The sequence below is a fragment of the Rhinoderma darwinii genome, chromosome 5 (assembly GCF_050947455.1).
Source record: "Rhinoderma darwinii isolate aRhiDar2 chromosome 5, aRhiDar2.hap1, whole genome shotgun sequence".
NCBI lineage: Eukaryota > Metazoa > Chordata > Amphibia > Anura > Rhinodermatidae > Rhinoderma > Rhinoderma darwinii.
In genome coordinates this window covers 39637153-39660276 of record NC_134691.1, presented here as the reverse complement: position 1 = coordinate 39660276, position 23124 = coordinate 39637153, and the positions used below count along the sequence as shown (strand labels likewise).

At 42.7% G+C, this 23124-nt stretch overlaps 1 protein-coding gene across 47 annotated transcripts in view; it reads left to right on the top strand.

The window, feature by feature from the left end:
- Positions 1-23124, top strand: part of RIMS2 (regulating synaptic membrane exocytosis 2) — a 583792-nt gene that overhangs the window by 414203 nt on the left and 146465 nt on the right. For 30 of the 47 annotated variants that reach the window (XM_075825887.1, XM_075825841.1, XM_075825842.1 and 27 more), the window contains one exon: positions 7539-7571. The exons of the other annotated variants lie outside the window; for them this stretch is intronic. In XM_075825887.1, coding sequence (XP_075682002.1) covers positions 7539-7571 — 33 coding nt within the window. The remainder of the gene's footprint in view (positions 1-7538; positions 7572-23124) is intronic. 47 annotated transcript variants of the gene reach the window in all.

Here is a 23124-nt window from a genome sequence, read left to right as displayed (position 1 = left end):
AAACGCACATCTGATACATTAATTGAAACGGACGACCTATGCATCCTGAACCCGCAGCCATGCACAAAGGTCCGTGAGTAGACATAGCAGAAAGAGAGAGAAAAGCAAAAGAGGAGATGAGACAGAGAAAGGAAAGGAGGGGAAGAAAACGAACAGTGCCCCCTATGCCTCGGGATTATATTCAAACAGAACCGATAAAAACACAGGGACATATACAAAGACACCGAAAAAGGCCATACTTACAAATGGACACAGCCAGGCCAGAAATGCTGATGAAAGGGCGAGCAGGTGCTTTAAATAATAATAGCCACTCCCACTAGTCTTGAGGGGAGTGGTGTGTGGTGCATGGGAGGTGTAGTAAGAAATAATAGATGAATAGTGTGTGTGCAAGTGTAATACTATAAGTGAAATATAGGGGGCAGTAATAAATGAAGTGCCTCAATAGAAATAAATGGATAATGGAGTGCAAGTGAGTGAAACATGGAGGGATAGTGTGTACGTCATGAGGCACAACGTATATAGCCAGGTAGAAGCCTATTTGTGACGCCTTGATAATTCATAGAGCGGGCTACCCTGCTTGCTATGCCAAACAACAACACACCATGCTCTCCCAGCATCAAAGACCCGGCTGTGTCCAAGAGAAGCGAATATACATAATAATGAAAAATACCTGGGGTATTGGTAATCATTTTGGCCAAAAGGACGCAAGCTCGCAATCCACGACAAGGATCCCCAGACTTGCGAGTCCCTAACTCCTAAACTGGAACAGAACGTTCCTAATGCACAAACAGAACCGATAAAAACACAGGGACATATACAAAGACACCGAAAAAGGCCATACTTACAAATGGACACAGCCAGGCCAGAAATGCTGATGAAAGGGCGAGCAGGTGCTTTAAATAATAATAGCCACTCCCACTAGTCTTGAGGGGAGTGGTGTGTGGTGCATGGGAGGTGTAGTAAGAAATAATAGATGAATAGTGTGTGTGCAAGTGTAATACTATAAGTGAAATATAGGGGGCAGTAATAAATGAAGTGCCTCAATAGAAATAAATGGATAATGGAGTGCAAGTGAGTGAAACATGGAGGGATAGTGTGTACGTCATGAGGCCCAACGTATATAGCCAGGTAGAAGCCTATTTGTGACGCCTTGATAATTCATAGAGCGGGCTACCCTGCTTGCTATGCCAAACAACAACACACCATGCTCTCCCAGCATCAAAGACCCGGCTGTGTCCAAGAGAAGCGAATATACATAATAATGAAAAATACCTGGGGTATTGGTAATCATTTTGGCCAAAAGGACGCAAGCTCGCAATCCACGACAAGGATCCCCAGACTTGCGAGTCCCTAACTCCTAAACTGGAACAGAACGTTCCTAATGCACAAACAGAACCGATAAAAACACAGGGACATATACAAAGACACCGAAAAAGGCCATACTTACAAATGGACACAGCCAGGCCAGAAATGCTGATGAAAGGGCGAGCAGGTGCTTTAAATAATAATAGCCACTCCCACTAGTCTTGAGGGGAGTGGTGTGTGGTGCATGGGAGGTGTAGTAAGAAATAATAGATGAATAGTGTGTGTGCAAGTGTAATACTATAAGTGAAATATAGGGGGCAGTAATAAATGAAGTGCCTCAATAGAAATAAATGGATAATGGAGTGCAAGTGAGTGAAACATGGAGGGATAGTGTGTACGTCATGAGGCACAACGTATATAGCCAGGTAGAAGCCTATTTGTGACGCCTTGATAATTCATAGAGCGGGCTACCCTGCTTGCTATGCCAAACAACAACACACCATGCTCTCCCAGCATCAAAGACCCGGCTGTGTCCAAGAGAAGCGAATATACATAATAATGAAAAATACCTGGGGTATTGGTAATCATTTTGGCCAAAAGGACGCAAGCTCGCAATCCACGACAAGGATCCCCAGACTTGCGAGTCCCTAACTCCTAAACTGGAACAGAACGTTCCTAATGCACAAACAGAACCGATAAAAACACAGGGACATATACAAAGACACCGAAAAAGGCCATACTTACAAATGGACACAGCCAGGCCAGAAATGCTGATGAAAGGGCGAGCAGGTGCTTTAAATAATAATAGCCACTCCCACTAGTCTTGAGGGGAGTGGTGTGTGGTGCATGGGAGGTGTAGTAAGAAATAATAGATGAATAGTGTGTGTGCAAGTGTAATACTATAAGTGAAATATAGGGGGCAGTAATAAATGAAGTGCCTCAATAGAAATAAATGGATAATGGAGTGCAAGTGAGTGAAACATGGAGGGATAGTGTGTACGTCATGAGGCACAACGTATATAGCCAGGTAGAAGCCTATTTGTGACGCCTTGATAATTCATAGAGCGGGCTACCCTGCTTGCTATGCCAAACAACAACACACCATGCTCTCCCAGCATCAAAGACCCGGCTGTGTCCAAGAGAAGCGAATATACATAATAATGAAAAATACCTGGGGTATTGGTAATCATTTTGGCCAAAAGGACGCAAGCTCGCAATCCACGACAAGGATCCCCAGACTTGCGAGTCCCTAACTCCTAAACTGGAACAGAACGTTCCTAATGCACAAACAGAACCGATAAAAACACAGGGACATATACAAAGACACCGAAAAAGGCCATACTTACAAATGGACACAGCCAGGCCAGAAATGCTGATGAAAGGGCGAGCAGGTGCTTTAAATAATAATAGCCACTCCCACTAGTCTTGAGGGGAGTGGTGTGTGGTGCATGGGAGGTGTAGTAAGAAATAATAGATGAATAGTGTGTGTGCAAGTGTAATACTATAAGTGAAATATAGGGGGCAGTAATAAATGAAGTGCCTCAATAGAAATAAATGGATAATGGAGTGCAAGTGAGTGAAACATGGAGGGATAGTGTGTACGTCATGAGGCACAACGTATATAGCCAGGTAGAAGCCTATTTGTGACGCCTTGATAATTCATAGAGCGGGCTACCCTGCTTGCTATGCCAAACAACAACACACCATGCTCTCCCAGCATCAAAGACCCGGCTGTGTCCAAGAGAAGCGAATATACATAATAATGAAAAATACCTGGGGTATTGGTAATCATTTTGGCCAAAAGGACGCAAGCTCGCAATCCACGACAAGGATCCCCAGACTTGCGAGTCCCTAACTCCTAAACTGGAACAGAACGTTCCTAATGCACAAACAGAACCGATAAAAACACAGGGACATATACAAAGACACCGAAAAAGGCCATACTTACAAATGGACACAGCCAGGCCAGAAATGCTGATGAAAGGGCGAGCAGGTGCTTTAAATAATAATAGCCACTCCCACTAGTCTTGAGGGGAGTGGTGTGTGGTGCATGGGAGGTGTAGTAAGAAATAATAGATGAATAGTGTGTGTGCAAGTGTAATACTATAAGTGAAATATAGGGGGCAGTAATAAATGAAATGCCTCAATAGAAATAAATGGATAATGGAGTGCAAGTGAGTGAAACATGGAGGGATAGTGTGTACGTCATGAGGCACAACGTATATAGCCAGGTAGAAGCCTATTTGTGACGCCTTGATAATTCATAGAGCGGGCTACCCTGCTTGCTATGCCAAACAACAACACACCATGCTCTCCCAGCATCAAAGACCCGGCTGTGTCCAAGAGAAGCGAATATACATAATAATGAAAAATACCTGGGGTATTGGTAATCATTTTGGCCAAAAGGACGCAAGCTTGCAATCCACGACAAGGATCCCCAGACTTGCGAGTCCCTAACTCCTAAACTGGAACAGAACGTTCCTAATGCACAAACAGAACCGATAAAAACACAGGGACATATACAAAGACACCGAAAAAGGCCATACTTACAAATGGACACAGCCAGGCCAGAAATGCTGATGAAAGGGCGAGCAGGTGCTTTAAATAATAATAGCCACTCCCACTAGTCTTGAGGGGAGTGGTGTGTGGTGCATGGGAGGTGTAGTAAGAAATAATAGATGAATAGTGTGTGTGCAAGTGTAATACTATAAGTGAAATATAGGGGGCAGTAATAAATGAAGTGCCTCAATAGAAATAAATGGATAATGGAGTGCAAGTGAGTGAAACATGGAGGGATAGTGTGTACGTCATGAGGCACAACGTATATAGCCAGGTAGAAGCCTATTTGTGACGCCTTGATAATTCATAGAGCGGGCTACCCTGCTTGCTATGCCAAACAACAACACACCATGCTCTCCCAGCATCAAAGACCCGGCTGTGTCCAAGAGAAGCGAATATACATAATAATGAAAAATACCTGGGGTATTGGTAATCATTTTGGCCAAAAGGACGCAAGCTCGCAATCCACGACAAGGATCCCCAGACTTGCGAGTCCCTAACTCCTAAACTGGAACAGAACGTTCCTAATGCACAAACAGAACCGATAAAAACACAGGGACATATACAAAGACACCGAAAAAGGCCATACTTACAAATGGACACAGCCAGGCCAGAAATGCTGATGAAAGGGCGAGCAGGTGCTTTAAATAATAATAGCCACTCCCACTAGTCTTGAGGGGAGTGGTGTGTGGTGCATGGGAGGTGTAGTAAGAAATAATAGATGAATAGTGTGTGTGCAAGTGTAATACTATAAGTGAAATATAGGGGGCAGTAATAAATGAAGTGCCTCAATAGAAATAAATGGATAATGGAGTGCAAGTGAGTGAAACATGGAGGGATAGTGTGTACGTCATGAGGCACAACGTATATAGCCAGGTAGAAGCCTATTTGTGACGCCTTGATAATTCATAGAGCGGGCTACCCTGCTTGCTATGCCAAACAACAACACACCATGCTCTCCCAGCATCAAAGACCCGGCTGTGTCCAAGAGAAGCGAATATACATAATAATGAAAAATACCTGGGGTATTGGTAATCATTTTGGCCAAAAGGACGCAAGCTTGCAATCCACGACAAGGATCCCCAGACTTGCGAGTCCCTAACTCCTAAACTGGAACAGAACGTTCCTAATGCACAAACAGAACCGATAAAAACACAGGGACATATACAAAGACACCGAAAAAGGCCATACTTACAAATGGACACAGCCAGGCCAGAAATGCTGATGAAAGGGCGAGCAGGTGCTTTAAATAATAATAGCCACTCCCACTAGTCTTGAGGGGAGTGGTGTGTGGTGCATGGGAGGTGTAGTAAGAAATAATAGATGAATAATTCATCTATTATTTCTTACTACACCTCCCATGCACCACACACCACTCCCCTCAAGACTAGTGGGAGTGGCTATTATTATTTAAAGCACCTGCTCGCCCTTTCATCAGCATTTCTGGCCTGGCTGTGTCCATTTGTAAGTATGGCCTTTTTCGGGATTATATTCAAGAAGCCACAATGTTCTTGAACTCAACAGAAGATTGGAATCTGACCCAGTGATACCAAGTTTTGAGGAATTTAGCATGAGTCCCTCTCATGGATGCCGTGGGATCCTCCATTCTCATAATCTCCTGGATCTTGTCGAACCACATGCCAACCGATGGAGGGCAAGTTTGTCTCCACAGTGCAAAAATACACGCTCTAGCTGCGTTCACCAGGTGGCGAACCACAGAGCGTCGGTACGTAGATAATGGAACCTCGCACAGATGGAGAAGGAAAAAGGGCAGCGTACGCGGAAGGAGGAAATCCGTGAATTTGGAGGAGATGCGCCACACCTCCGACCAGAAATCTGTCAGCAGCGGGGACTCCCAGAAGATGTGCATAGAAATATCTGTTCTAGATCTGGGCTGGTCTTCTCAAAGACATGTACTCATGTTAACAAGACCATAGATGGGAATTAGGGTATGTTCACACAAGGTCATTACGTCCGTATTTCAGCCGCAAATCCCGGACCGAACACAGTGCAGGGAGCCGGACTCCTAGCATCATAGTTATGTACGACGCTAGGAGTCCCTGCCTCTCTGCCAGACAACTGTCCCGTACTGTAATCATGTTTTCAGTACGAGACAGTTGTCCGGCAGCGAGGCAGGGACTCCTAACGTCGTACATAAGTTTGATGCTAGGAGCCCGGCTCCCTGCACTGTGTTCGGTCCGGGATTTGCAGCAGAAATACGTCAGTCAATTACGGACGTAATGACCTCGTGTGAACATACCCTAATACATAAGTCTTTTTGCTCAACATAGAGGTTGAAGATAAAGATAATTTTTCCTTTTGTTAGTGTTGGTAGACTATCCAGACTATCTAAAGACTATGGATTTTCTGTCTTCTCTGGTCTAATGATTTTACTGAGTTTTACTATGTGTCCTATTTAATGTATGCATGGTCCTATGCCACCCCATCAATAGCGTGCAATGGAAATTGATCATGAACAATTTCGAATGAGACGGGGTGAGAGAAAATAAAGTAGCATGATTGACTTGAATTAGCCAACTTTTTTCTTGTTGTGCCATCCAATGCACTTCATTCTAGCTCTAGTCGTAAACTAAAATTAGGCAGATACTATTAGTATAAGGTATGTGATAGTACTCATTTATCTTGACCATGCAAGGGTAGTAAACAAGGGAGGGGGTACCAGTCTAAATCTCCCCTCTATCTTAGGCCCTATTCACATCACGTTATTGCCCTACGTTTATCGTGTATGTCGGGTTTAAACGTGTTCATAGGGCTCCATTATCCCGATGGAGACCAAAAAAGTGTCCTTTTCGTATACTTCGGGTTGGTATACGTTGGTGTAGCTTTTTTTTTTTTTAGTATTAAAATATTGTAGTAGACTTCGCTATTCCGTCCTGAGGGATCCCAGACAAAAAAAGTATACCACACAGTATAAGTTTTGGACATGGGAGCCTATGGGTGACGCCTATGGCCTCTGTATGAGATCCGTCACAGGTATACGTTAAACGTATATCTTGGGGAGCTGCCAACATTACTGTCCATATATGGACAGTAACATCAGGGGATTCTCTAGGGCCGAAATCCCCGCTATGTATATATGGACAGTGATGTCAGAAGCAGTGCCGGAGTCCCCGGGCAGAGTGCTAGCTGGAATATATATGGACAATGACTTCAGTAGTTTTACAAGGGCCGGTCCCCGGGCAACGTATACCCACTGTATGCCATACAGTTGGTTATGTTTTGACTTTTCGTCCGAGGTATACGTCGGGAGTCTTCCTGACGTATACCACTGACAGAAGGCCAAAATGGGATGTGAATGGGGCCTTACAAGGGAGGGGCAACCAAGCGTCTGGCCCAACTCACATCAGAATTAGAGCCCTTTTTGACCATTTACTATTCCAACCCCTTATCCTCTATGTACTCACTGGCTTTATCGGCTACATAGGGATATCTGAAATACAATCTGGATATTAGAGCACCATTTCCCTGTTTGCTCATTTTTATGAATGCCCCAACCTAATGGGCGATGCTCGAAACTAAATTTGAGTGACTTGCATGCCATTCATAACTTTTTTATGCAATGTGTGTATTCCATTTTGTTTTATGCAGTGATTGTTACAAAATACCTCTTGTTTTAACCCTTGTGTTTTGGTTCCCTTTTCTGTTTTCCCTAGAAAATGGAGACAAGGAAATAGAGCTTTTTGAAGGTCTGTACACCATAGAGGGTTTGTTTTCACTCAAAATGAACCCAACTGCAATTGATGTCTCAATGTCAGGCCCAGCTAATAAATACTTGTAGATGAAAGAAAAGGGTCTTTCTTCTGAAAATGACTCTGTTCTGTGGCTGAGGGTTAGACTCTCCCTGTTGCCTATAAAAATACAGCAGGCAGCTATTTCTTTATTACCTGAACCCATATTCATATACCAATTATAATAGTAACCCCATGGGAGGGATCTAATAGTAACATGATGGGCTGAAGGGGAAATGCAAATTCCTGGTAACACCCCTGCAGATTCATCAGTGGACTCTTTGAAGGTGATGCAGACTATAAATTGCCATAAAACAGCCTACAGTCTGCTGATGGATCTAGAAGGAAGAAGTGATGGGAAAAATAATTTCCTCTGCAGTTTTGCATTTACTTTACGGGGAATTGAATCTTAATTTATCCCCTGAGATGTCATAGGGATATCTGTAAAGATCTCATTTCCAAAACAAAGGGACATCGGAGTTCTGAAAAATCTCTTCATCACTGATTGAGATTTTCATCATTCGGAAGCTCCAACACAGTGCTGGCGAGGCAGCGCCATAAATATAATTGCCTGATCTGGGTTATTGATTTCAATGCTTTAAAAAAAACACCAGGCAAAACTGGTATAAGGTTATGCCTAGTGCAGGGCCTGAGGGGGCAGTGGGTGACTGATCTCTTTGGTGTTGTTGAAATATTGAGTCATGCACCACCCCCTCAGGCCCTGCTCTAGGCATATCATAGGCTTTGCCTGGAGTTTTCCTTTAATGAAATAAACGCTACATAACTGATGCCCCCAAACATGTTATTCTATCTAAATGATATCAATTGCAGTGCCCTGTGTTGGTGATGTTTGTGTGTTAGATAGTCTTTACTATTCAACTTTTTTTTACTGTGCTATATATCTGGCTTTGCTTACAGAATGCACCTCGTCTAATAGACTTCATTCTACTAATTGATCTGACATATCTGTGCTTTATCTTTTTTTTAGATTCATATGTAGCTTTGAAAATGTCCTAAATTCTCATTAATCATATGTAGAATTAGTCTTATGTAGTCTTCTGTTGCACTCTTTAGCAGACAAAAAGTTGTCAATTAAAGCCAGAAAATGCCATCATTATTCAATCATTTACTGCATGTACATTTTCTCCTTGATATTAAAGGGGTTGTCCCACAAAACACATGTATCCCCTATCCACAGGGGATACATGTGTGATTGCTGGGGGTCCGACCGGCGCTCCATTCATTTCTATGGAACCACCGGACACACGAGCCGGACACAGACTCTGGAAGTCCAACTCTTCTCATGGAGCACTTTGGGGGACTTTCGGTTCCCAGTTCTCGTTATCGCTGGGGGTCCCAACGGTCAGACCTTCAGCAATCACACATGTGTTTTGTGGGACAACCCCTTTAAGTCGTACTGTCTACAGTAGGGTGATCTAAAAAGGGCAATCACTATAGGAAGCGATTTAAAGAGGACCTGTCACTAGGTCATATAAGTTAAACTGGTTTTCCTGGACCCCTCTGTTCCAGAGATATGGCCCACTGTTGTATTGGCTCTCTCTATGCTAACTTGCTGTAGTTAGCCAACAGGGCATGAACTACTCGCCAGCTGTCTCACACTGATTGGTCTGCATCAGAGGCAGGGAAGTTAGCTCCACCCCGTTGGCTAACTACAGCAAATTCTCATATAGGGAGCCAAGACAACAGTGGGCCATATCTAAAAAAAAAAATAGCGCTAGAATCAGAGAGACAGCATTATTCAGGTCAATTAACCAGTTCAACTTATATGATCTAGTGACAGGTCCTCTTTAAGGAATCTCAAAACAAAAGTTTAGCTTGAAGCTCTTTGACCCCAGTAGAAAACCATACACTTAGTTCTACAGTATAGGTGATAAATGTAGGATCGCTGGGGCCCCCTACTCGACTTCCCTCGCACTGCACGATCGCAGTGAGGAGGATTTTCAGTGTCTATGGGGCGGATGGAAACAGCTGAACGCTGTACTCGTCTATCTCTGTCATCCCCATATACATTGAATGGAGCTGCAGCGCACATGCGTGATCACCACGCCATTCAAAACCCTCCTTACTACAATCGGTATCTTCCCGCACGATTTAGTGACTGGTGGGGGTCCCAGGGGTCATCCATTCATCACCGATCTAGTGAATAGGTGATAAATGTTCTTAGTGAGAAAACCTCTTTACGGTACCAATGGACCCCTACACCTACAGGGCCCGTGTTCCGTTGCACAGGTTGCATACATGATATGGCCACCCCTGATGAACATGTCTCTATTGATTGTAGATTAGAGAAGGTTCAGGTATCTACAAGCAGTTGTTTCCATTTTAGAGGGTGAGAATTGCCCACCGAGTGAAGTACAGGGTGGGCTTAGATTCTGACAAGATGATTGGATCTAGCAGCTCACATTTTTTTCTGTTTTTAAATAATCAGATAATCTGCTGATGGTGTTTATTATGATTTTGGACTTTTTCACAAATGACCTATTGGTGTTTTTTACTTATTAGACCTGTGGGTGCAATGATAGCATCATGCTTTTAGATGAAATTAAAGAGTACTTGTTAGCTCTTCGGACATGTCTGTTTCAGTAAATACCTCCATTTCCCGTCCTAATGATGGCATTGTGCCGTTCCTCTGTTATCCCTCAAGGAAATGTATGAATAAATTGACAAGTGGGTGTTACCATGCTACTTGTCAATAGGGTGTATCCCTACACAGTCCCAAACTTTCATCAGGGATTGGTCGGTTTTAGTGTATGTACTGTAGGAACACGCTCCATTGACAGGCGAATGCTAACACTCAGTTGTCAAACTATTCACACATTTCCAGGAGGAATAACAGCCTTGAAAAAGGCCTTGATAAGGTCTAAACATTGCCTTAACATATGTGTCTAAACCAAAATTTTCACTGTATATTTGAAGTGCTCGAATCTCTTTTATATACAGTGCCCAGCAAAGGCCCTGGAACACCCTCATAACTTTTGAACGGCTCGAGGTAGAGGTAATGAAGAAGATGACTTTAGCGTTAAATATCTCAGCGGAAAAAAATCCTATCTCAATATATGCAGCATTGTTTTTGTATTGAAAAGAGCTTTCAAATGAGCCCCCACTCGACCCCCCGTGCCATTTAAGATTTTGCTGCCCCCGCCCACAATGGAGTGTTTTTTTTAGGCGTTAACTGGTAGATTTTATGACCTCATTAAATCCCACCAAATTTCAACCCTCTACCTCGAGCCGTTCAAAAGTTATGAGGGTGTTCCGGAACTTTTGGTGGGCACTGTATGTCATACTTGCCAAATTTTGAGAAAGGTCATCAGGGAGATTGCAAAGATGCTAAATGTTTTCCTTATGCTCCTCCCATTTATACAGGACACGCCCCCAGCCTTCAACATTAGAATAACAAATACTACATATAACCCATTCAACACACCCCAAAATGTATATGGACCTCAAACCAGATCCTCTCTATTTACAGACCCCCAGACCAGTCCCCAACCTACCGCTATACAGACCTTCGACCAGATATTCAGTTACTCACCTCTCCCCGTTCCCGTTCGTCCCTCCGTTCCTGGTCACATGAGAGATTTGTAGTCTCATCTGGGAGATCTCGCCTTTTTTTCTGGGAGTCTCCCGGACATCCCGGGAGAGTTGGCAAGTGTGACATGTATTTATATCTCTGAAATGCATTGACAGTGACTCAATGACTGTGTTTAATCCCAGGACTCCCGGTATTAGTACAGTGGTTGTGTGAGTGAATTGATCAGCTCTCCAGCTGTTGTAAAACTACAACCCCCATCCTACTATTACAGTTTGCACCTTTCATCGCATGCTGAGACTTGTATAGTTGCCAACAGTCCAGTTTTTCACGAGACCGCCCTGTGTACCGGGACACAAAAGGGACAGGGTGTTTTTGACGGTTCGGAGAGAGTTTTTCAGTGCGTAACGACAGTGGGGCTTAAAATGTCCCGCGATTTGGTTTTTTAATGTCGGTAGGTATGAAATTCAAAACAGCCGGAGAGCCGCAGATGACAGACTGTATTACGGAAGCCAGCTTTTCTGTTTTTGTCATCTTGCTGTCTTCATGTACTGTTTTTGTCTAGTCACCCAATGTTCGTTATGATTTCATGTAATTGCATGTGCATGTTGATTTCCTGTCATTTGCTTTGCATGTGCACATGAAGAAGAGGGGTGCCACCATGTTGAAGAACAGGGCTCAGAGGTGGAGGCAGGTTGGTCTCACCTTAGAGTTTTAGACACCTGTCCCTATAGTTTTATTACACATCCACTTCTAGTGTGATTACATAGTATGGATTCAGCGTACAGATGTAGCAGAGGGCAAATTGTGACCTATGACTCTTCGTGAGAACATTGTCTGTGCATTGTGACAACTCCATGTACAACCACAGATAACCATTGTGACAAACGCAAATGACAAACTCATCTCTGCTACATTTGATAACCCTATCTCTGCTACATCTGTATGCAATGCTGAAAAGGAAGCTATGGGGCCACCTAGTCTACGTACAATCATAGTATTTGAATGTTTAATTAGAAATCCTTACTTAATAGCTGCAGATAACACCATTTTCCATACTCTTAATTACTGGAATTGAGATTAAGTTATGGCATTAAAACTCTGCCCGTGGCTGCGGAAAAAAATGTAATTGAATTCTTTTCAGTAGTTCTCTTCTTTTTTATGATAAGTTAAATTGGCACAATACAGAAATGTATGTATTAGGGACTGTGAGCAATGTTCATCTGTTTGTTGCAGGCGTATGAAAACCCACATTGTAAATAGATCACACTGAGTGTCATTTAAGAAAACGTATGAAGGGGTCATGTGTGTAACCACAAAGGTGTTTTAACCTATAGCAACCTGTACGATTTTGCCATATTTCTAGCATTGTGACCGGGACCTTTAAAATAAATATCCAACCTTTTAGCACAACGTTGTTTTTAAATTGAACATTCTGTCCTGATTCATTTCTTAATAGGTCTTTATATCGGTAGAAGCTCCATTTTTCTAATACAAAGCTCCAAAACCCCTGCATAGACATAGAGTTAATAGATTAAAGGAGTTTTCTACTACTGGACAATAGGTCATCAGTATATGATCGATGGGGGTCCAACACCCGGACCGCGCACCGATCCGCTGCTCCGGCTGCCTCCAGATGACCATGCCGGAAGCAGATGGCTCCAGTCACAGAATAGCAGCCGAGCTGCCGTACTGTTCAAGTGAATAGGAGCAGATCTGCAGTTCGGCAGCACGGCCGCAATGCAATGTACGGAGCCAACTGCTTCCGGTTCCGTACATTGCATAGTGTGCAATGACATCCGGTGCCCGCAGGCAAGCTGAGCAGCTGATCGGTGCCCGGTCCAGTTGTGGGACCCCCACAGATCATATACTGATGACCTCTCCGGTGGATAGGCCATCAGTTGTCCGGTAGTGGACAGCCTCTTATTCTGGCTACCTGCAGCCAGCACTAGGGGGAGCTTAGGAGTTTACTACAGTCTTAGGGCCCTTTCACACTGCGTTTTAGCTACACGTTTGACATGTGCGTCTGGAAAGCTCCCGGCGCATACGTCAAACGTACCCGTAGGTTCCCATTATACCAATGGAGGTAAAAAAAAGTGTTTATTTTGGCCTCCAGTCAGACGATGTATGTCAGGTATCCCTTTTTTTACTACATAGAATAGCGTAGTCGACTACGCTATTGTATCCAGAGGTATAACATTATAGCCTATGGTTGACGGATGCCTTAAACGGATGCCTAACAGTGGCATCCGTCACTCATAGACTATAATGGTATCCGCTTAATGAATACATCATATGATGAAAAGGGGTGACAAGAGTTCAGCATGTAAATGTTAAACGGATACCACTATAATCTACGGGTGATGGATATCACTGTTAGACATCCGTCACAGCCTTCGTATAACGTATACGTCGACAGCTTTCACTTTAAAAAAAACACCTCCCCTTTCAAAAAAAATAAACTATTACAATTCTCCAAGTAGAGGACATTGAGACTTGTCTACATCTGTTTTCAGTAATATGGGCTATTGTCAGGCTCTGTTAGCTTCCAGCAGTCCTGCCTCTTGTGCTCTATTCTCTGTCTGCTCTCACAATAGCCCCTACATTGCCTAAAAACACTGATATGACCAAATGTGCCCAAGGAATGCTCGGTACTGTTAGGAGTTCATGGGTGATATAGCTGATGGAGGAAGTTGATCTCTCCACTAGCAACAAACTCTTTCTTTTTACTGTTCTAAAAGGTAGGCTCTTTAAGTCTGGTTGCTTTTACTTAAAGCACATGTTTGCTGTTCCACATATGCACCTGTTTTCTTAAATGTAACCCATTGATTTTTGCCCCAGCTTTACAGCATCGTCTTCCTTCCAGCAAACCATCCTTCAGTTTTCAACCGTAAACTAATTTGTTTGTGTTTTTGCATTTTCTCTTTAAATGTTTCAAATATCATAGAATAGAAACACTTGGTTTACTTCTCACCCTCCTCCTTAGTCAGCCTGTAGCTTTGTGTATGTCTTCTCATCATTGTATGGAAGACATAAGTGCCCTAATAATACACTCGGGGTCATGTATTCATCTTCCTATGCCGGTAAAATGTCATTTTTATTAACAAAGACAGCCCAGAGAGCATTCCTTTTCTTCAGGGCTCATGCACATGGCCGTATTATGGCTCTTCACAAAATCCAAGTTGTATGAAGTTGTAATATGGCACCGATAGACCCATCAGATACCCCATTATTGCTTATAGGGAAGAATATCTCTGTGATACGGTATCGCACTGAGACACCATATGGGGCACATGGCATAAAAAGAAGTAAGGCCTAAAAAAAAAAAAAAAAAAAAGAAGGGACTACCCCGTAAGGACTATTGTGTCCGCCCCAAAAAATAGGTTGTCAATCAGTTGCTGATGGCGCATTATAATGGAAAAAAAAAGACACGACCCTCACTGTGTGCCATGTATGTATCTCGTATATAGTGTTATACATTAATAATTGTTTGTTTTTGATGTGATAAAGATTATGAGGAGAAACTTCAGAGTCCACCGGTAAATGGGAGAAAAGGCAAGTTACTGCTGTAGTATAGAGAACTGAGGCTGTGGAGACTTGAGCTCATTCCTTCAACATCAGTGGGAAGTATCTCTATACAATGAGAACTGATCTGATATTAATTTTATGGTCTTTACGGGTCCAGCTTAAGAAACCCTCAACGATCATCACGATCTGGGGAAACTGCTGCCAGCCATACTTTTTTCCTGCAGTGGCCACTGCAGGTGAAATGTAGTATTACATGCTAACTATTGAAATGAATGGCTGACCATGGAATGCATGGATGGGCTGGGATTGCCAGAGGGAGACCCACTCTTATAGAGGGGGGTAAACAGGTATGTTCATATGCCCAAATTGGGTATATGAAAAAGGGTTTGTTTTCATGAGACAACTCCTTTAATCAATCAAACAATAGATATGGTTTGTAATTGTATCTGATACTTCCCACAGTACTAGTCCCCATAGAGCAGCATGTGTGTTCATTATATTTTGTTGTGATGTGTTTTAATGTACTTGTTTGAGTTCCCCTTTAAGACGTATCTTTGTCTACATGCATAGAAGTACAGTGAATACTCAGTAGACTTCATTCTGCGGTCTCATTTTGTTGGTTTCTATCACACAATCACCGCCGACATCTGGTAGCGTCACTTTTTACATACATTTGAGGTATAAATCTTTTTGGTTTTTATCTAAAAAAAAAAGGTTTGAATGGATTGTTTAATAAAGACATCCCCCATCTATATGCCCTGTTAAGAGATATCAACTTCAGAGAGGGGTTCCACTTGCAGAAAACCTTATATTAGCAAGACTGGAGAGCCGCTAATAAAGAGCAACTTTTGCTCTAACGGACCCGGCCTGCCCATGTCATACATGATCACCCATTCATTTGAATGACTGGCATGTAATACTGAATTTCTCCAGGGCAAATGTAAGGAGCGCTAGCATCTAGCTATACCAAACTGAACACAGTAAATTAGCTGCATATTTAACATTATAATACATTACTATATGATCAGTACATATTCACTCATATAGAAGGGAAAATCAAATTCCCTGCAGATTGCCTGCAGCCTATTAGCAGACGGAAGCTGTTTTACGGCAGCCTGTATTCTGCTGATGTGATCAATGATGATTCAATTTGCCTACAGTAGCCAGGAGGGCACCATCCATCACGTAAGGTGGGAACCTCATCTCCGGCAGCACCCCTACCTGACTGTAGGGGCAGAATTTTGGCAGATACATAGTCCATGTGAAGACTTTCCTCATTTGAAATTTGCAGAGAGGATCTGCCATTTAACTCTTTGTCAGATGCACCAAAGAGATTTCGATTAGTTGGTTCATAATGTAACACAAATATCCTGCTTAGCAGAAAGGAGAAATGAAATGTAAAATATGACAATCATCTATTCAATTCTTATTGAACTTGAGCTAAACTTTGTGAAGTACTTTACGTCTGTTAAAAATAGTACCTCTCAGCCACCAGGAGAGGGCACCAGAGAGCTGTTTAATCTCATAGATAAGTGATGGCAGGCAGTACAACAGCTCTGTATTAGTTACACTGAATGTAAAAAGGAGCAGATTTTTCCACCGATTCGACAATTTACCATTCGCCAGCCATTAAGATTCATCAAGCGAAATGATTTGCCACATTTGAGATTTGCTTTTCAATTTTAAGAGACTAATAAGAAAATTGTTTCTCCCATTGTATTCTTTGGCCAGTGAATCGTGAACCATTTTGCAAATCGGGTGAAAAATGTTCTCACCTTTAACAGTATTTATTGTAAATGTTAAGGGTGATTAGCTAAATATAATAATTCTGAGCTGAGATACCCTGACTATGACAGTTAATCCTATTATCAGTGATGTTTTGCAGAGTTGTTCCTTTAATTTAATATTAGTCTATTAAAGTGGGGTCAATTTAAATATCCGCTAGAAACTCTGAGTTCTAAGGCGTGATACGGAGCCCATAGATGTCTATGCGGCCCTATTATACCTCCATTTATTTTATTTGGAGGCACACAGAGTTTTTTTTAATGTTAAATTCCATATAAATCCAAAAGAAAAAAAATCATCACAAATTCCATCGAACGCCATATTACGGAAGTGTTTACGCCTAGAAGCATTGTTATGAAGTGAAAATAAATTTGTAATATAGCGCCATGTGGAGCACCATATGGCGGCACACAGAGTACCTAAAGCACCATGTACCATGCCAGCGGGACTCGTACAGCCTCAGGCTTTGCCTTTTGCATTAGGCCTTAGTTTGTCTATAGATAAGAAAATAAGGGAGACCCAGTCCTACAAGAATTTGAGTTACAATATAAAGAGGAAAAAAGGATCATACTATATGCACTGAGTAAAGTATTCACAGTGTATCCGCCCTGGCGGCCACAGGGAAATACGGGCGAAAAAAACGCACCAAATTCTGCTGCAGTTTTTCGTCCGGTATGTCTGCCGCGGAAAACTGCAAGTAAAAAAAGTTTCATACTTACCCGTAAGCCATGGCGATGTGGCCCTCTGACGCCCTGCAGGCCGGTCTCCTGGAATAATGTTTCATCCCATGTAACCGTTGCAGCCTGTGATTGGCTGCAGTGGTCACATGGGATGAAGCGTCATGAGGCCGGCCTGGACGAAGAAGCACAGAATTCTGGGTAAGTATAAGATTTTTTTTTTCTTTCTGATTTGCGATCTTTGAGGCGGAATCGCAGCTTTTCCGCCACAAAAATCGCAACATCTTCTATTTGTTGCAGGTTTTACCTCCCCATTGAATTCAATGGGAAAAACCCGCAACAAAAAAGCAGCGATTACGCAAATACAATTGACACGCTGTGGACTAAAAAGATGCACCGCAGGTCAATTTCTGAGCGTTTTTTTCCCGCTCATCATTTACGCAGCGTGTGGATGAGATTTGTTAAACTACTGTATTGTGCTGCGGATTTTCCACAGTAAAAGACGTTGCGGAAAATCCGCAGTATTTACACTACGTGTGAACCCGGCCTTATACAGATGTATTCCTCAGACTTCATGGAACAAGGAGATTCAGAAACAGCAAGGCCAGTTTCACACGTAGCGCAAATACTGCATATTTTCCGCAACGTTTTTATTGCGGGAAATCCGCAGCATAACACAGTAGCAGCACAGTGGATGAGATTTGAACAAGTATCATTCACACGCTGTGTGAAAAATCTGCCGAAAAATTGTTCATAAATTCACCTGTGATACGTTTTTTCTTAATCCGCAGAATAAATTGAAATCGCTGCTCTTCTGTTGCAGGTTTTCCACATTGAATTCAATGGGAGGTAAAACCAGCAACAAATAGCTGATGATTTTTACACCGGAAAAGCTGCGATTTAACTGCAAAAATCGCAAATCAGAAAACCAAAAAGATTATACTTAATATAGATCTCTTTGCTTCTGTGTCCAGCCCGATCTCCAGGGATAACGTTTTATCCCATGTGACTGCTGCAGCCAATCACAGTCTGCAGTGTTCACATTGGATGAAACGTCATTCCAGGAGGCCGGGAGGCAGGACGTCAGAGGGACATGTGGCAATTTTTGTTTTCCGTAGCGGACATTCCGAACGAAAAACTGCACCACATTTTGCAGGTACCAGGGCGGATACGCAGTGTACTTTTACGCAGCGTATCCGCTCTGCGATCGCTCTGTGTGAACGTACCCTAAAAAAAAAGATGCAAAAGAGAATCGAGCAGAAACAGCACCTAAAAACCCCCACACGGGAAGTAATATCTAACGTCATGCCACTAAACAGTTAACTAATTTATCTAATGAACCATCGCAACATTCCTTGAGTTCCATAGTTTCTCTGCTCCTCTTTCCTCGTGACATAGTGGATGCCCCGTCACAGACCTAATGAGGTTACTCATTATTTCTCCAAATTAAATTACCCCAATTTTGATAATATTTCTTAGTACTGCAATTCACCAATTATTTTAGTCTCCCATGTCAGTACCTTCTCCAGCTCTGCTCCTAAAACGGTCCGACTATTTCTTTATACAAAGTTAAAATTATGTTTTTATCATGTGCATCCCCTTTTGGGCGCATCTCACGATCTTATATACCTTGGCGGCAGCTACCTGGCACTGGTTGCTCCAGCTCCTCTTACTATCCCGTAAAATGCTCAAGTTCTTTTTGGATTTTTCACAATTTTATACCACCTTAATATGCAATGAGAACATTTGTTCTATTTTCTATAAGGGATTTACCAAGAATTTCTTTTGATGGCCTATCCTTAGGACAGCAGACAAAAAATGGCGACAGCACCCTGCAACACTAATGCCACCTAAACCACTAAATATAAATAAATATGCACTAAAGCTAAATCTAAATCCTTAGGACAGGCCATTGATATATGGTCACTGCCCCCCCCCCCCATGGGTTACTGCACTCACTAGGCACGGTAATGTACATGTTAGTGTGGCTGTGCCTGGTACTGCAGCTCAGTCACATACAAGTGAGCTTGACTGAGTGAGGTTGGTTTGCAGTACCAGACACAGCCACCCTGGTATGTGTGGCGCTGTGTCTGAATAAACAATGAAGGGGCCATGACAAGTAAGCACCAAAGCCCCTTCATTCTGGTGATCAGTGGGGTCCCACTGGTCGGACCTTCATGATTATGCATTGATGGCCTATACTAATGACAGGCCATTAAGAGAAATTCCTTTAACTGTAGAATCTTACCTTTAACTACATTAAACTTGTTTTACTACTTTTCAGGTCAACCTTCAAACTCCTCCATTACCTTCTGTAATATAATATTATACTCCTCACAGTTTAGTATCGTCTATAAATATGGAAATTCAAACCTCTACAGCATTAATAAATATATTGAGAAAGAAAATGTCCCTATATTGTGATATTCCACTAATCACTGTAATGGACCCCGCTCTCCGCATTTTACTTACCTGTTCCCAGGCATCCTGGAATGCGCCGCTGGGTCCTGGTGCGCTCACACTGACCCTGGTTTTCTTAAAAGGGCAGCGCACGCCAAAATTATTTTTCATCCAGCTTCCCTGAGATTTGAAGTCCCTCCCAAATTAGTGCTCTTTGCAAGAGCAATTTGGTTCCATATAGTATTCCTAAGTGTTCCTAGTATACCTCTGCTATTTCGTTGTTGGATTCCTGTGTATTGACCCCAGCTTGTACCTTTGACCATCTATGCCTGCCGCCTGCCCTTACCTTTTGCTACGATACCAGTGACGAACCTCTGCAGCCTGCTCCAACCTTTTGCCATTCCTGACCATGCTACACCTGTTACATTGGCTGTCACAAGGGACTCTGGGGGTAATGACCTGGGGTTCCTGTACAGAGGTTAGAGGGTGAAGATCAGGGGTTCCCTTAGACTCCGCCCTCCAGTTTAGCCCTCCGATCCCAGAATTCTTGTTTCATGCAACAGCTTTTTATGTGAAACTGCCGTGGAGATTCTAGATATGCATCAACAGCCTTACCCCGCACCAGTTTAGAACTCCTTATTAACCCTTTTGACACGGACCGACATGAATAGAATTCTAAAATGCCATTAAATAAAGCCTTGAACAGCAGAAAAGATTCACTGATTTCAGATCCGTTTCTAAATAGAACAATTCAGCTACAGAGTAAAATCACTGTTACTTCGAACCCATGGAATATTTTATTCATGCCTTGTACATTTCATCATATGAATTAATAAATACCTAATGCTTTAGGTTGGCAGTACAATTTTTCCAGCATTTTTTGATAGGTTTCCAGTAGCAAAAACTTAACATATTTCTTATCCTGTTTCACGTATCTTATCTGCTGCACCTCTAATATTCTATTAAATGAATTACAGACACATTATACGGCTTAAGTGCAAGTTCACCCTTAGACAAGTTGGGACCAATAGCAAAATGTAAAAATCTACCCCTTCTTAATATATCTTAACAACCTGTTTTGCCTCCTTAGTCCTGTGTCACTCCTGGGTGTATTTACTACTGTTGTGCAGAATTCTGTAGTATCTAGAGGACTCTGACTACAAACATTCTCCACTGTAGTCAGGTTCTATTTGTAGGTATCTTTAGTCTCCCCAGCACACAGACTGTTCTCTCTGGTTTTTGATCCTGCACTTTCATCGTCTCTGAGATGTCACCCTGTAAACTGCAGTGACTGAAAATAACCTTCTCAAAAGCAGCAGGCAGAAAGAGAAGAATTAGGAGACATTACATCTTGAAGTGGTGAGGGGGGGGGGGGGGGTAGAAAGCAGTGGCTGCCTCAGTGTGGATAAGAGCAGTCTCACGTGTCATATGTGCCACAAAGCAGTCTGCTGCAATGAGACACTAATCAAACAGCCGGGAGGAGGGAAAGCATATTGCGCTTTAATTTTGAATTTTTATGACTAGCGATTCCTGAAAAAGTTAGAAGTCAGAGCAAAGACAAATATATTATCAAACCACAAATGCAAGTGTCACCCAGTCAGATTTACCAATAGGGAGTGAGACACCACGGATGTCACGTCTTTTATCATCGCGCGGTTTTGAAGAAGACATGAGGGAGATGTATCAAAACTAGGTCAAGGGAAAAGTAAAGGTGTTTCCCGATAGCAACCAATTAGAATTCTGTTTAGAAAAAAATGAGAGCTGGAATCTGGTTGCTATAGGCAACTCCTCCACTTTTCTCCTACTAGTTTTAAATAAATCTTTTCCATAGTAAATTTTTGTTTAGAACTGGCCATTCATGTTATAGTAATTGGATGAGTAATGTGAAGGCCTCAATTCTCTGAGATAGCTTCCTTCAACTTTAGGGCCAGATCGAGCTTGGTGGTGACCACTGTTGAAAAAATTAGCTGGGGGCCCTCATCACAGCTCTGGGACCCAGACCCCAGCTGACTTTCTATTGCAGCCCCATATAGGACAGATGGTTGTGCATTGCGTGGCTTTCTTCTCTTCTCTGAAGTTTTTGGAAATTTGTAGACATCCGAGCCAGCGAATCTCTAGACTTCAAAAGAGGGAGCCACACGCATGCATGGCCTCCTCTCCATCTCTTCTGGATAGGATCGCCGATCAGGGAAAGGTGGGTGGTGGAGACCCTAGGGGACTGCCCAAAGGTGGTGGGGAATCTGGCCCAAGTGCCCTCCCTATAATACAGCAAACATGTTGTAGAAATCTTAAGGTCAGAACGGATACGATTGGATTGATGGTAAGGATCATCATGACAAGAGATTAAATTGTATTGTATCATAGGACAACTAAACATTTTAGCTGAGAACACTACAATCTAGATCTTCCCAATCTTTTTTACTCAGGCCTCACCAGCCAGAACATGGTGATGCCTGGGCCTCAGAGTTTGAGAAGCTGTGATCTAGAGGGCCCTCAGGGGCATCGTTCGCATCACTAGCTCTGCGTACTTTGGGTAAGGCTTGGGCAAACATCTAAAAAGGTGCTACTATTCTATGCCTGATGCTCCTGAACTACATCTAGTCAATATTGTGGCTCCTAAGGGGCAGTTTTCAGGTGGACCTGGATGTAAAACCAGTCAATATGGACTGCTGAGTGTAATAATGCGTCCATCTTCTATTCACCCATTATTTATTGTAACTGGGAAGGAAAGTTTCTCTTCTTTTATCTTTAGGAAATAAAACATGTGCAGAAATCTTCGGTTTTGTGGCAACACTGCAGCTATTCAGCATCGGGATATCTGTCCTAGGATCACACTATGTGCATTGTGTAAAAAGTGCACATGACTTATCAAATGAAATTATGAAGAAATATAATAGTATAAATGTTTGTCCAGAAAGTCTTTCTACTTATCCTGTGACCAGGGGTGAGGAGAACGCTGGCAAAGTACCGAAACCCCCTAACAAAACCATGTGACCCCTCCCAGTCCCACCTCGAAATGATCGATTATAGAATGGTCAGCTGATAGGGACTCCCGATCCACATTGTCCCAAGGCCTCTGTTATATTCACCTGTACAAATTATTATTTTTGCAACTATTTATCTTGACAAATTATTGCCAGTCATCCTTGGCGTAATTAGCAATTTTGTTTCTTCCAAAATTGTGGGGAAAAAACGCCCTGACCCGTGAATTTAGAAGTATATTGCAGGCGGAAAAATCTGCTCCAAAATTCCATCTGGAATTTTGAGGCAGGTTTTGATCTGCCTGCACGCCGTTTGCTGCGTTTTTCGGCCGTTGCCATTGAGCGCCGCGGTCAAAAATGCTACAAAATACGCTTTCTTTGCCTCCCATTGATGTCAATAGGAGGTCAGAGACGGAAACGCCCGAAGGAAGGGCATGTCGCTTCTTTTTCCAGCAAGTGTTTTTTTCCACTAGCAGGAAAAAAACCGCGTGCGCCTCCCTTTGACATCATTGAGATGTGTTTTCGGACGTATTGTGCCGCGGTTTCCGACTCGGTTTCCGCTGCAAAAAACTCGGTAAAAAACTCTTTAT